At 35.5% G+C, this 15,676-nt stretch overlaps 1 protein-coding gene across 3 annotated transcripts; it reads right to left on the bottom strand.

Annotated features, from left to right (window-relative positions):
- Nucleotides 1-146: 146 nt before the first annotated feature.
- Nucleotides 147-15,294, bottom strand: LOC119706407 (T-cell receptor-associated transmembrane adapter 1). Of its 3 annotated transcripts, XM_038150091.1 has the most exons (8): nt 14,840-15,294; nt 11,501-11,639; nt 10,687-10,808; nt 9,446-9,556; nt 7,859-7,895; nt 6,448-6,509; nt 5,074-5,132; nt 147-3,960 (listed from the first exon to the last, which is right to left on the bottom strand). In XM_038150091.1, exons 4-8 carry the CDS (start codon nt 9,546-9,548, stop codon nt 3,700-3,702), a joined length of 522 nt encoding a protein of 173 aa, XP_038006019.1. In that variant the 5' UTR covers nt 9,549-9,556; nt 10,687-10,808; nt 11,501-11,639; nt 14,840-15,294; the 3' UTR covers nt 147-3,699. The 3 variants fall into 3 exon arrangements, with proteins under 3 accessions (XP_038006019.1, XP_038006010.1, XP_038006003.1); XM_038150082.1 differs by lacking the exon at nt 11,501-11,639; XM_038150075.1 differs by lacking the exons at nt 10,687-10,808; nt 11,501-11,639 and having other exon boundaries at nt 14,840-15,281.
- Nucleotides 15,295-15,676: the final 382 nt, after the last annotated feature.

The raw sequence follows: 15,676 nt of genomic DNA, 5'->3' as shown, positions 1-15,676 counted from the left end.
TTAGATGTAAGCAATACACAACTAGTTCTGGTTTATACTTCCTTGTAGTTCAAATCTTTGGGAAAGGGTTCTTCGTCCCTTTTAACAGGGCACTTCTTACTCAATTTATGGCTAAATTGGATTTTTATATTTGGCAGTATTTGTAATAACAGAATGTAATCTGTATTCTTTTTATTTGCTGATAAGCTTTGATTCTTACTGGGTTAATAATAAGGAACAAGCTCATTTACCTAAATTGCTGCTTATTCATGTTTTTGAGTGTCTCAGAACAGATCCAAATTCACTGCTATGTGCTGTCTTAATGTTAACATTTTCTAAGTAGATCACCAAAGTTGATATAAGCTTTGATTCTTACTGTGTTAATAATAAGGAATAAGCTTATTTACCTAAATTGCTGCCTATTCATGCTTTTTGGATGCATCAGTACAGACCCAAAAATCACTGCTATATGCTATGACTTGATTCTGCTATGCATTGCATTCTGTGTTTTGACAAAATTGTACCTGATACAGTATATGTTCTGAATAAAAAACTGTTCTGAAGAAATACCTGCCTTCAGCATTTTATTTTGCCTATGTGAATTCTCAGGAGGAGTTTGTATACCTGCACAAGCAAATCCATGAGAATGAGGTATGAGAGTCCCACAGGTTTTCACTGCTGTGTCCTTTCTTGGCAAGGGGATTGTGTTAGTGATGTCAGATCAGGTATTTGCTGTTTTAACAGTGCTGCCCCTTGTTAGCTTTCTGAGCTTCAGAAAAGGAAGAAATTTATTTTCTTTGGCTTTAATTTATTTCCAGACACACAGGAGGGTTTTATTTTAGCTCTTAAAACCAAAATCTTGTTATCTTAAGTATTGTTATTGAATAGGACAAGAAGCCAGCTCAAGTAAGGTTTTCTCTGCAATACAAACTCTGCACATACATTCCATCCTTCATAATTTGGATATTACGTTTCTTTCCATGACAGCAGCAAAATACTGTCTTTTAGAAATGCTCTTGGGGCTCTTTTTTCTTCCTTTTCCAGACACAGATGCACTGTAGGGAATATATTTTATGAATATATTTTCCTCTTGGATTTGTTGAGGTAATTTCCCAGTATTTCTTGATACACTAGTATTGAGAGATTGCATAGTTAATTGTTTTCTGTTTTAAAGTAATTTAGAAGTTAACTAGAATTGTGGTTTGGACCTGTTCTGAATCTAGGTATGACTTCTACACAGCAACTTCAATGCAGCTCAGACAGGTAAGGAAGTTTATTCAACATATGCAAATTATTAAAATAAACAATTGCTATGTTTATTCAACATAGCAAAATTGTCTTTGTGGATTACTTTAAAATAATTTAAAGAGGTCATTCTTGGAAAACCTTTAAGTGTTGCTAGATAAGATCATACCAATGCCATGTTTTGGGTGCTAGCAGTAGCAAAACATGGAGAAAGTTTCTGTGTTTAGGGTTGATCCTCCTACACCATGTGAGCCAGCAGACTCTTAAAAAGTGTGATACAAACAAAAGTCTGTTGTTTCTCCTAACGATACTAACAACTGCTAGACCAGGTATGTTTAGCCAGGATCTGCAGTGATTATCAAATGCTGTAATTACTGCTGGAATACATCTGCCTCAACTTATAAAGATGTCAGTGGTGCTACCAGATCTCTTGTGTTTTGAGTTCCATTCTTCTACCCTTCCAAACAGTATTGCTTTTTCCACCATATGTCCTCTTGTTTATTCATTCTTAACTGTTCCATTGAACTGGTACTTGAATGCTAAGCTTCCCATTAATAAAAAAAAGCTTTACACTGCTTATCTTTGCCATAAAAATTTTTTTAAGGAACAGTGGAAAAACAGATGGGGTTACTGAGACAGCATAAACCTAGAACCTAGCAACTCTTCTTATGTTGTAATTAGTTGAAACTTGCTTTATATGTAAATTTAACTAGTATATGATAGTTTATGTAGGTCTTTCTCTAATGTCTTGAAGATGGAACAATATTGAACATGCTTTTTTATGTAAGGATTCAGTAGTCATTTGAAAACTACCCCAAAACTTGTTTAAAAAAAAAATAGGTTGTTTGATTGCTTATTTAAGTAGATGGAGGGTAAAGAGCCAAAAAAATAAAGCTAAATGTGAATGTGGCAGGATTACAAATGCCTTGGAAATAGTTGATAGGCTATTAAAGATCATCCTGAGAGCCACAATCAATAATTTATTGGTGGCAGTGATTAAATGTGGAAAGCAAGTATGTATAGATATATATGGAGAATATTTACAAAAATGTTCTTTGAACAAACTATGTTGCAAGGGAAAGCAGCTGATGAAAATTAGCATACAGCTGATGAAAATAAACATACAGCTGGACTAAACAATGAAGACTGAGAATAGAAAGGAAACTAAATGTACTTAAATCCCTGGAAGTGAACCTAATGTTACATGTACACTTAACGAGAGAAGTGGGTACCTCATTTCCATTAAATTAGTTACCAGATTGAAACGACAGGTTGCATTTAACCATTGTTTGGTTTTTTTGGTTTTTTTTTCATAAATTCATCTCATCCCTTGATGTGTCCATCCATTTCTACTGTTAGAAGGTGTTGGCTCTCTGTACTATGGGCCTTTTGTTTCCAGGTTTATCTCTCAGACCTGACACAGTTTTAGGGCTCTGTGTGCTTCAGAGCTGCAAGCTCCTTACCACTACTCTGTGGATTTTAAAGGCTCCAATATCCTGTTTTTGTGAGAAGGCAGAAGTGTCTGACACCTAGAGGCAGACACATTACATCAACTTGCTTTATTTTTTCCTGCTGCAACTACTTAATGACTCCCAGAATATAAAATATAATATGAAACAGATACTGTATGCACATTTATTTGAAGACAAAACTTACCATTTAAAGAGTTTAATAGAGTGGGTAAGTGAAGGGTTTGGGGAAATGAAAAGCTCTTGTTTTTGTAAAATAGTTAAGGATGGCAATGGAAGACCCAATAGGAATTGGAAGAAATCCTTCCTAGTTTTATTGTTACAGATGGTGTGATAATCTTTGTGGACCTTGAATACAGCTGTATACAATATTACACTAGTAGAGGAGTTGAGATTCGAGATGTATTCTAGTATTGTTAGAGGAAACTAAGATACACAAAGATACTGCTAAGTCTCGTGAAATGTACAATTACTACTTTAAATCAGCTATTAAATTATTCTCCAGTCATGACCATAGACCAGTCACAGTCAGAAAGTTCACAGTGTGGAAGAGCAGATCAGTTCTTAGTTGGTAAAACAACGAATCACGAAGTGTGCAAGTACGAAACACTATCTCATTTCAAAAGTGTTGAAGTTAATATGGAATAGTTGTACTCTGCTAGAGCTGTATAGACAACAAGGGGGTCTTTCAGGACTGCTTGAAAGCTGATGATTGTTTAAAACAGGATCAATTCTTACTGGAATCACTACCATGTGAATGCTGAGCTACCAGCTTCTGCAACTCTTTCAAATAGTCTTCAGAGGGGCAGATCCATCTGAGTGGCAGTCTGGACCTATGTCTTGCTTAGTCTACAAATATGCTTGGCAGACAGTTTGGAACACTTAACTTAGCCATTTCATACCACTGTTTAGTATGTCAGCTTTCTGGAATATTTTCTCTGATCAATCATTGACCCTCCAAAAAGCAAGTCTCACTTTATGGTTACATATTTGGTTCATTACATATTCAGTTCTCCCCTTTTGTATTATGAATCAAGCCCATTAATCTGACGGGATCATCGTGAATGGCTTCTACATTCTCTGTGTTTTCAGCAGCCAGCTGCACACTGTTGAGGTAAATGCTAACTTTGGAAGCCACCATGGGATTAGATGATCCTTCTCCTTCATTTTCCTCTAATGAAGGATCTTTCTTTCTCCTTGGTTTTCTGCATTTTCCCTTGACACTGTGATCAAGTGAGGCATAACACATCTGACTGGCAGACTCCACCTGAAAGAAAATTCACTTTAACATTCAGTAGTTATCCTTGCTTTAAATTCATATCTAAGTCTTCAACTATGTCTATGCTCTAATCATAATCCTGCCTGAAATTTGCCTAAACTAGCTGTAAAACAACTCATTAAAAGTACAAATTAATCATCTCTGCGAGAATGGAAAACAGATCAATATAAGCTAATGGTAAATGACTGATAGTTGCAATATGGAAAAATTCATCAAGTTATCACTGGAAAGATTCTCTGTGGGAAAGAGGGAAGCTCATGTAATAAGTCCAGGTTCTTTGGGATGCAAGACTTTATTTGATCTGGTTTTCTTCTCACTTTTTTATTTTTTAGTTGGAATCCAGTTATTAACAGGCTTTGTGCAGAAATCCAAAGATGGATGATTCTTGTCTATATACATGATCTCATTTCCAGTGCAAAATGTATGCTTTTTGTGTTTCCCCTGTTTTTTGTGCTCTTCAATGCAAACCATCAATGACTGTCTAGATTTAAAAAGTTGTTCTTTACCTGCTGGAAATATCCTGTGGGAGAGTCAGAAATCCATCCCTATGAAATATGTTGCAAATACTCAGGAAATTGATGCTAGGAATGCTTCAATTACAGGCAGATTTAATTTGAAGCTTTCATTTTTTTAGGCATACAGGTATCTCAACAAAGTACAAATCAATAGGAAATAATCTTTCCCTGTTTAAGGCATATAGATTTTGCACTGGGCAGGAGAGAGCCAGTCAAACTCATGAGTATCATGTGATGCAGCTTGTGTTTTCACTTGGCTGATAACGAAACCAAATAAAATTAATTCTTTACATTAGCCATGGATGCAAATTTAATTCCATGTGATCTGCGTGCCTGTGGCTGAGCTTTATTACGCTGCATTGCATGGATTTGAACCATCTATAATTATGAGTCCTTATTAATGACTCAGATTGAATGGAGGGTTGAGTTTGTACTGAAATACTTTGATGAACTGAGATAATAATGCATGGTAATTTTTGTGAGAGTGTGAAGATTTTTGTTATATACTCTTATAGGATAAATAAAGGAACTCTGAGACAGACCATGTTACTCTAATTCAGAAATATATAACTAAAATTAAAGATACCTGTAGCTGATTAACTGGTCTTTGAGGCTGGGACTTCATCTGCTCATAACAACATTCTTCTGTAATTTATCAAAATAGAAAAATCTTTTTATTAAGACATGCTACTGAGTCTTAAATGATCAGACCAACAGATTCTCTCTGTTAGAGAATACTCTAAATTAAATTAATGCTGTAAACTCCCCCCAGTTTGCTTTGGTAGGATGTTTGTGTTTGTTTTGAAATCACACACAGTTTTCTCCCTCTAATTATAGAGAAGTAAATAGCTAAGAAATTCAGACACATACTGTGAAAATGAAAATAATTTTGTGTTCATATGAAGGAGAGGTTTCTCATTATTTACTTATATGGGTGTCATTTTGGAGTGGTGGGAGGACTTCTTGCAATTAAGAGGTAGCCACATACTGATTAATTTTTCAGCACAAGCAGCCTTTTCTTTGACTGAGAAAGAGGTTGTGAGTAGCAGCAGCTGGTGATTAAATTCTGTTCCTGAGTCTACTTCAGTTTTCTGCAGATTTGGTTCTAGTTATTTTCTCATGTTATATCTCATTTTAGCCACCAGTAAAACAGATTACTTCCTTACAGTTTTCAGACTTTCACAATGTCACTGCATTTGAGTGTTGACTTGATTCAATTTATGCAAACTGTGTATGAAAAAGTTGGGTTTGTTTGGCCTTTTTTTTTCCCCTGCAGTTGAAGTGCTTTAATTTTGCTTAGCTCCAATTAAGGCTTGCAGAAAAAGTTATTCTTGTTACTTAAATACTGCTTTAACTCTGTAAGGGCTTTGAAACCTCTGCATATCCAGCTCTCGCTGCAGTTACATGATGGTACAGCCTTTAATGTGGTGTCTCTGCCAAGGATTGTTAACATGAGCACAGTGAAGCAGAGCCAAGATGTCTGCCCATCATTCAGCTGCTGGGCTTCAGCACATTTGTCAGTGTGGCTGGTGATATGTGCATAGGCACAGCAGAGAGCTGGTATGTGTTTCTGCGTGCTTCTGTGGGAGCACTGACCTTGGGCCATGAGCAATCTGTGGTTTAGATTGCTTTAATGGGCATGGATCAAGCTGCTGTTTCAGTTAGTGCAGCTTTACATTTAGACAAGCTCTTTGTTTTGAGATACTTGGCTGAACAGGAACATATGGACTGTAAAAAATCAAATTCAGTATGAGATATGTTCTTATAAATTGTAGTGCAGTATGAAGGTTTGCATTTCTATCCCAAGTATCTTTTAATAATTTCAATTATATTAATAGTTGAAAGTTTTTAGATTCTCAAGTTTGCTGTTTGAGAAATGCAAAATATCTCAGTCAGTCATTTTTTAATTATACATTTTTATAGCCACTGAATAGACACATGTTCCTGAAATGAAGCTCACCTAAAATATCTTGATTGAGATTGCCATAAACTGGATAATCTTCTGTGTGATAGCCATCATAGCTACAAGGGGAATGAAAAAATACTTTTAATTCACAGAATATGCTTTATTTAGCACCCCAATACTATATTTTAGTAAATGTTTTATGCACATATGCAGATTGTATATATCTATATATACCAGATTGGTTTTTATCTTATAAACAAGATCAAAAATATCAAAGGGGGCAGAAATGGCAGTGTGGGTATTCTCAGGAGAGATTTGCTACCTAGCCCAGAATTGAACTCTCCTTTCCTGTAACTTCTTAAAGCACAAAGCTAATCTCAAGACTATTAAGCTACAGTTTGAGGTAGGGTAAGAAATATTAATGATCCATAAAAGGAACCCAATTCATATCCTCTGAGACCACTCTGCAATACAAACTAAAGCAACATATGTGTCTTTTGGGATGATGTTCTTAAAACGTCCCCTCGTGATTCAACTAAAATACTTCTGTCAACACAAACACAGAAGACCAAAGTCAAGTTCAGCTTTGCAATTTTAATTTTATGTTGTGTTTCATTACCTGGTGTTACTTGAAAATGTTTTTAAGTGGATTTGTAAAATGGGAGTTGTAAGTGGGAAGTACTGTGTAACCTTTCTACTGTGCCCCTATATTGCGTCTCATCAAGGGGGTGAAGTTGTGCTCTAACACCATATTCAGTGGTGTTTCATCTAAACAGGCAGTAATAGACAAATATAGATTTTCCAATTTCAAGAAAATTTGTAATTGAGAATTGGTTTTGGGTAACAGGTGCAGGCTTTTATATTTTTGTTTCAAGGGCCTTTTATATTTGGGTTGAGATGAGACTCTATCCATCTTTGTTTTCTGAAGTTTGGGCTTGGTTTGGGGTTTTCTTCTGTGTGGCATAAGAGAGAGACTTGAAACAGATTTGTGTAATGGATCATGAGGTATCCTACAGTTGTAAACAGATTTTTTTATTGCTTTTGGATGCCATGTGTAAAAGATGGTTATGAAATGTAAATACGTGTAAATTATCGCTCCACAAGTATTAACTATCAGACCATAATTTGCTACTGCTTTGTGAGAGTTGAGAGTTCTTTTAAATTATTACGGAATTATTGACTTTAGGCAATAAGTAATGGTGGTTTAACTCAATACCTTGCACTTTCAGATAAAATTATTGCATTAGCATGCAATTATGTCATTGTTGATAAAATGACTAGAGGATGTATCTCACATGTAAATATTTTTTCCCTAGGTTTTTTAAAATTTTTTTTCCACTACCAACATTTCCAGGCAGACTGCATGAGATATTGAATTTTCCTTTATGCCATCCCTCCAAAGCCATCTGTCATTATTTATTGCATATTTTACCCTTGCCAGAAAAAAACTTTTTATACAACTTACCTTGGATCACTCTCTTCATAGTCTTTATGCATTTTGGCTGGAATTAAAAAAAAAAAAAAAAAAAAAAGTGAAGAGAAAATGAAATGTTATTTTAGAACACTTCAGTCTCAAAAGGCATGGTTTTGTTTCTGTTTTAGGGAATACAATTGAAAGCTCTCAGAGTTCTGGCTCTCAGGATCTTCATTTGTCCCTCTACTTTCCTCAAATATTTTGTCAAATACAAGAAATGCATGGTCCTGTGCTGTGTCTATAAAGTCTACATTAGTTTACAGTACCCAAAAACCATATTGCAACACATGTGATTCATTCTCATTTTTTTCCTCTCAGATTTTCTCTGGGGAGATGAATTGTGTTACTATTACAGGGTGATGGGTTTATTTATTTCACTAGTTCTGGTATGGCTGAAAAAGATCCTGTGATCCACACAGAAGAAACTGAAGCAGAGAGGCAATGGCTATAAAGAGATTTTATGCTAGAGCTTGATGAATAATTCAAAGTCAGGAATGCCTGACTTTCATGCTCCAGGACTCCAGAATTTACCATGGAGTAAGCTCCAACTTGATGGCTAATGTGGCATCAGCCACTCTGACCTAAATCTTGGTCAGGTTAGTTTTGTAAATGATTGTGATTCTTCCTCAGAGCAATATCTGCCTAGTAGCCCTAAAACACAAACCAAAAAGCTCAACTGACACCCATCCCAAAAGACTCCAGCAACTCTCTTAATATCCTGTGAATATCTGACTCTAATACTTGGTGAGCTCAGTTTTTAAGCATGGGCCTTCTGTTTATGTAGATTATATACACAGGTGTATTTAGCCTTGTTGAAGTCACCAGTGTTTGCCTGCCCACCCCTACATGTACAGCACAGGAGCAGTTTTCCCTGTGTGAAGGGAATGGTGAGGATTGTACAACTTCCTAACCATAGAATTGCATGCATAAGACAGGTTGCACTGGCAGAATCTGTCAAAAAGTGAAAGTTAATTTCAACCAAAACCAGAGTATGACTGCAGCCGTATGAGAGACACACTGGTTTAAGAAATACATCAGAATCCCATTATGAAAAGCAATTAGAATGTTTTTCCAAAATACACTGATAAGGTATAAAATCTGTATGAAATCTAAAATTCAAATGAGCATTCAGGAATTTGGAGAAAATTTTCTCAAATGTATTTTCTATCCATGCATCTACTTAAAATAAATTTTAAATGGAAATATAAATAATAATCAGTTATAGGAAAAGTATACTTCCTAGGAAAGGAAATTGCAGGTATTAAAAATAGACTTTAAAAATAAAAATTTAGTCAGAACTAAATTCTTCTTGTTTTGCTGATTTGCCTTCAGAGAATGGATTTGGGTAGCTGTTTTTAGCAGTGGATTGGGCAGTTAGCAATCATTCTGTAATCATATCTGACTCTGCCTAAAAATTTTCTAAAGATAAATCCTAGTTAAAAAAAATCCTCGTAAAAGCTAGTAAAATCATTCTTGCCAAAATATAACTTTAAGATTCAGAAGAGTGGACTTGATAGCTCTGAGCAGGTTTGGCTTTAAACATTGAAATTCGATTCCTTAGAAAGAGACATTACTTACCTTGCTTCTTTTTCATACAGTGTACAATATTTAGTGTCACTGAAACAAGCAGAGCCAAACTCAGGAAGGCCAAAACTCCCCAGACAGAAAAATGGCAGTCCATTCCTGTAACTGAAAGAAAATTTACTCTTTATGTTGTCTAACAATATTACTGCATTCTTCGTGCTTGGCTGGTTTTCGCTTTCTGTAATCAAAGCTGCTATTTTGTTGTTTACTCTCTGACAGCTATTGCTATACAAGCTAAATTATTAATATCAAAACCAGATGCTAAATATTAAGAAAGCAACGTTAATAAACTGTTAGCAGAAATATTGTTTCATAAGAATTCAGCCAAAGATTAAGCTATTGGTTTGCCTGTAGGATGCCGTAAAAATCAGAAATTAATAAAGAAAAAAGTCATTTTACTGGATAGCTTTGAAATTATTTTTGCAGTTGTCTTTCAGTTAGTATTTGCAGTAAATTAAGTAAATTCTTAGCTAAATTCTAGAGTTCATGAAAGTAGTTCTGAATTTAGCCAAAACAAATTTGCTGGATGTGTCTCAGAATAATAGCTAAGATGGTAACATTTTAACAATCCCTGAAAAAAAAGTAAAAATTTGGTTATGTTTTCTTGCATTGTCTTCCAGCTATTAAAACCACTTACTTGTTCTTATTTTCATGCCTGAGAAACCAGAGAAAGTGATGGTAAAGGATAAGCATCAACTGGGAACTAGTGAAGCCCCAAGGAAAAGTTCAAGGAGCTCCTGGAAAATCACTTTGTAAAAGGTGGGTCCACTTATCTGAGCAAAATCTTCTTTTGCTCTAAACTTGCCACTCCTTGCAATAAGAAAGACAGGAAAGAATGCCCCTGCATAAAATCTGTTTTTCACTTAATTAATTTTTTTATTAACCCAGCTTATTTAAATTTTCCATCGCAAACCATGCTGAAGAAAATAGCCTATTTGTTGCTGTCCAGTGGTCAAAATTATCAGTGTTGCTACGAATGGCCTGCAAAAGCCTTCTCTGACAGAGGAAACACTGAGCCAAATAAATGAGTGAAAGAGCTTGCAGCTTTATTCTTAACTTTCCCCAGAGGCATATTTCATATTCTCTGAGATTTGGAGTGTTTGAAACAAAGCCTGGTGCCCAAAACTAACGCCTCTAATAGTGCATAAAACGAAATGTGTAGCTGGAGCAGAGCAGTCAAGGGGCTGGATTGGACGATACTGATCCTTAATGCACTTTTTTGTTTCTTGACATACCTGGATTCCCTCAGGAAGCTCACATTTTGTTTGTTTTCCTAATTAAAGCCAAGTTAAAGGAGTACAGGAATGTACTTTTCCATGTTGCTGGCCAGGGAAGGGTGGCAATGCATTTGCTCCTGCTGAGAAAACAGAGATTTGTTCCTTGACTGACTGGGCTCCAGCTCAAAACCCTCTGACAGGTTTTGCCCCCTCATTGTGCTGGTGTTGCCAAAGCTCTTTGTGCTTTATTGTACTTCAACCCCCAGGTGTTCTTATAATGACAAAACAAGATAAGATAAGCCCTGGTAGTAAAAAATCACAAATCACCTGGGCTTCTGGGATGCAGGTTTCTTTCCTGATCAGAACGCTCTTTTAAAAGGAACAACGCAAAGTAAATAAGCTGTAATTTTCTGGCAGACTTTTAACTTTTTTTTGCATATGGTACTTTCAGTGACCATTTATTCTTTTTAAACTAAACATCCTCTTTCCCTTCCTTTCTGCCACTTGAGTTCTCCCAAAGGTGTTTGAGAGTTCTTTATCACTGCAATACTCCTTTTCATGTTGAAAGGCACTTTTATGCAATGAGATGCAGACATTTATGAGGAGAGACAACATCCTCATGAAGCAGCTATACATCATTCCAATTTTTTAGGGAAGGAATTAAAAGAATGGGAGATCCTACAATGAGAAGATGTTATCAGGGTGCATCAAGAATCACCAGTCTTTGGAACCTGGTTACTGTGCAATTAGTCACTTAATCTTGTATCCTGTGCAACCTGTCTGAAACTACAAGTCTGTCCAGGACAAGAAATTTCAAGTTTTACTGTTGTACCTAAATAATCAGAATCTTCTCATTCTTCTCCTGTCTTTTTTATCTTTTCTGATGTGATTGGTTTCCATTCTTCTCGTGTCCATTTCATATTTCTTTTCCTACAAACACTTTTCCCAGGGAGCAGAAGCAGTATTGTGGCCTACGAGAAGGGAAGCACATGTAACTGTGACAGAATCACAGAATCAGCCATGTTGGGAAAGTCCTCTGAGATCATCGAGTCCAGTCTGTGACTGAACAACACCTTGCCAACTGCACCGTGGCACTGAGTGCCATGGCCATTCTTTCCTCAAACACCTCAGGGAGAGGGACTCCACCAGCTCCCTGGTCAGCCCATTCCACAGGCCACAACACTGAGATTCATTAGAACAAAAAGAGTGAGCAGGTACCGAAAGTACAGTTATGATCTAACATTATTCCTTTTTCTTCTTACAGCATGTTGTCATTTATCCCTCTGATTCAGGAATCCAATTTTTGCCTGGTGTTTCCAGAGTAGAAGGAAAACTCTTAGTTTCAATTTGACTATTGTCAGCCCTTAACTGGCCCACTTTTTGTTGACAAGTATTATTTTCCTGTTTCAGTTTTTGATTTAAATTGAAATTATTATCTGGAATATAGTAAAGGTTGGATAAAATTATTTTCTTTCTAGTTTTCAAGTTTAAATTCTATAGTATTTGAGCCATCCTACTTCTCAAGAATTTAAAAAACCTTTTAGGAAAAGCAAAATATATGAAACTTGGATTTCTCATCTAACATATCAATGTTTTCAATCTCAAAATCTATAGTTCTTAAGTGTGATTTAGGAAATTTCATGGGTGTGGGTAGATTAAGAAAAGAATATTTAAATTTCTTCCTGGATGAGCACTACGTAGTTTATTTTAATATTTATTTTCCATAACACTGACTTAAACATCTGCTTGTGTTTCATTAGAACGTGTACAAACATATGTATAACTTCAGTATATTTTTTTTTGCTTGTTTTTGCAATACTAGCTATTTATTTGTCATACAATACAACTTATATGGGAGAAACATACAAGTTTTTACTTAGCCCGTAAAACCATAGTAAACATCTTGATCAGAAATGTACTGGTGCTCTTCTGAGAGCTCCACGCCACTCTAACATTAGTTTCAAGCTAATCATAATACCCAGATTTAAAATATGAGAAAATCCAATTTTTCATCCTAGCTTTACAAATATGCAACTCCCAGATCTTTCCTATGTCTTCTTGTTCTTATAGGTGTTTCTGATATGCTGCTTACATTTACGCCTGCATTATTTCAACATTAACTACTTTGACAACAGCAGCATTAGAAGGAATGCTGACCAACTGTGTGAAGAACAATTTGTCTGCATGGATAACTACACTGCCCTCCCTAAATGTAAATAGCGGATACAACCTCTCACAGTTAACAGGTTGTGCTAAAGACAAAAATAAGATAAGGAGACTGTAGATGGTGAGTGGGAAATAAACAGCAAGTCTATTAGACTAATTATATTCCATTTTGAAATGTTGTCTTTTATCCTATTCTCTAATTTTAATTCTCATGCAAGTCATCTATCCTCAAATGGAGCAAAACTACAATAATCTTTTTTTTAATGTAACATACAATTAGTCCAAAGAACCCGTGACACTGTATCCAGGGGTATTCTCATTCAAGCCATCAAATTTAATATTAAAAAAAAAAAGAATGTTCTATCTTTTAAAAAAAGTCATATGGAATAATTAGGCCGCTTGGGAATAGGACACTATGATTCTGAAACGATAAGCTCAAATTCCATCAGGGTTTTCTGTGACAGTCTATCTGTGATAGGAAAACTTCAGGGTGGTAGTAGTTTGTTACAAGAAATGATATTGAAGTCTTTAAAAAGACTTCTTAAAGTAATGTGCTCCTCTGTGAAAGGAAGATGTTCATTACATACCCAAGGTTTCATGAGAGGGACAACAATTCTTGTTATATTGTTAGAAGACTTTGGGATGTGTGAGTGGAGAAATATTATATTTAATAATTATAAAGATGACAGTATTTTGATTAACTAATATCAGACTCTCTCTAGTATTAATGACACATTCTTATGCTGCTGTTCTTCCTTTTATCTTTGAAAACCAGGTTAAACTTGGAGTTGCATCCAAGTAGAATGTCTGTCTTAAGTAAGTTACTTCATTTGGATAATGTTTTTACTTTTCTGACTTCAGGGATGGGTTACTTACCACCTCTTAGTATATTTTCCAGTGTTATAAACTGAATATACTAAATTCACATCACAAAACACAGACAAACAAAAGACCTTCTAAATACGTAGTTAATTGTGCTTTTTCTCTTTAAAAGTCTATTGACAACTTTCTCCACCAACAGAAACATGGGAATAAATACAGTTTTGGTTATTTGTTCTTAGAATTTCTCTTTTCAGGGTTCATTATATTGTCACTGGAGCGTTGTGAGGGAAAAGAAACAAAAAAAAAAAAAAATCCCAAGCAAAAAAACAAAAGCCTCCAAAACATTCTAATCTTTCCTGGGCAAACGTCTGCTATTCGTTTTATTGCAACTCAAAGGAGTGGACATAATCCTGTACTTACCCGTAGAGAGTACAGCCAGATTTAACAATTTGTGTTGGATATTTGTCCTGTTAACAACATAAGAATAGGTAGCAGAAGTGCTATGTTTTGTTCCTCCTTGCTCTAATATATTTTGTTTAGAGAATCCATCACAAGGCATAACAGGGAGACAGGATACTTCTACCAGGTTTTTGTACTGAAAAGAACGTGAGGTGAGGAACATAGATACCATCTAGCTGGACAGGCCATCTGTATCAACGGTTATCCACAGAGACAGATTAATTGCTAGCAGATTTATGGTGATGATCTGGAGCACAGAATGGTTTCTTTCCTCTTGTTTTTGTCTACAAATTTGTTAAAGATTATGTAAAACTTTCTTTCCTCCCCCTCTTCCAATTAAACATTGATATAAATAATATTTTGTCCTAATGGCCCTTAGAAAAAGAAAGTCATTAAGAGCCTGATGAACGTTAAATTAGCATTAAAAATGCTTCCACCTGTGTGAGCATTTAATACAGGATTAATTCACTGAAAAAGATGCCTTAAACTGCAAGTAATTAGTGCACAACTAATTGCTTTGTAAGATGTCAGCTTCATACTTCAGAAGAGAAACAGTACATTGTAAAATAAGAAGGCTCATAGCACAGTATTTTCAGAATAAAAATAATGCCTTAATTAATGAAGGTTTAGCACCCTGAGCCACCTTTTTAGAAGACTGTGAATCTACCATAGCGTGGTTCTACTGTTCCTATGCTTACAAGTTTAAAAGATAAGGAAGGCTTACCTGGTTCTGTTGCTTCTAGGAATACTCCCCTCTCCTTTATCCAACAGAAAATCAAGTTATGTTGGGAGAAGTTGGATACTCTTGTTTTGAACCTGGCAGCATGAAACTGTCTTTAGAGTTGCTGTTAATCTCAAATCCGTCCAGTCTTTTTTTTTTCACCTTCTTTCTTACAACAGGAAATGTGGTTCAGCTTTTACAAGTAAACACACATACTCCTTCAGTGTTTGCCTCCAAGAGAGAATTAAAGTATTTATGTGTACCCTTGTATTTATGGTCCACCTGTCTTGCCTCAGAAGAACATGTACAGGACTATTAGTTTCATTTATGTGATATAAGCCTACTTTTGTAATATTCATATTCACACTCTAAGTCTTCTTGGGTTTAATGTTATATTGAATTCAACAAAAGTATTTAGATACTTCTTAAAGTAAATTACAGAACTATTTTACCTAGGAGTGCTATGTGACTCTTCCTCTCTTGAAGTTTCTAAACCAAGGCAGAAAATCATTGCTGAGAGCTTACAGTTTAGCAACAACAGGATTCAGAGGCATGATGAATGAATTACAACACTGCCAGGTCTTGAAAGTCAGGTTAGAATAACATAATGTCATTCCTCCATTCTTTAGAGCTTATGATCTGGGGCCATAGTCCAGTACAGTTGTAGAAAGAAAGGATAAACCAGTATGTGGCTTACTGTGTATATTTGTCTTTAGAATTTAATGAAATATGTCTGCGTTTACGTAGAGAAGCCATTTTATTCTCAGAGTAGCTTCTTCCAGAGGAAGCTTGAACGCTGAGCACTGTCAAAGAAACCTTCTGTTAGCTTCTGATGTTTTA

This window comes from Motacilla alba, chromosome 1, assembly GCF_015832195.1.
Source record: "Motacilla alba alba isolate MOTALB_02 chromosome 1, Motacilla_alba_V1.0_pri, whole genome shotgun sequence".
Classification (NCBI taxonomy): domain Eukaryota; kingdom Metazoa; phylum Chordata; class Aves; order Passeriformes; family Motacillidae; genus Motacilla; species Motacilla alba.
This window is presented reverse-complemented; position numbering and strand designations above follow the sequence as displayed.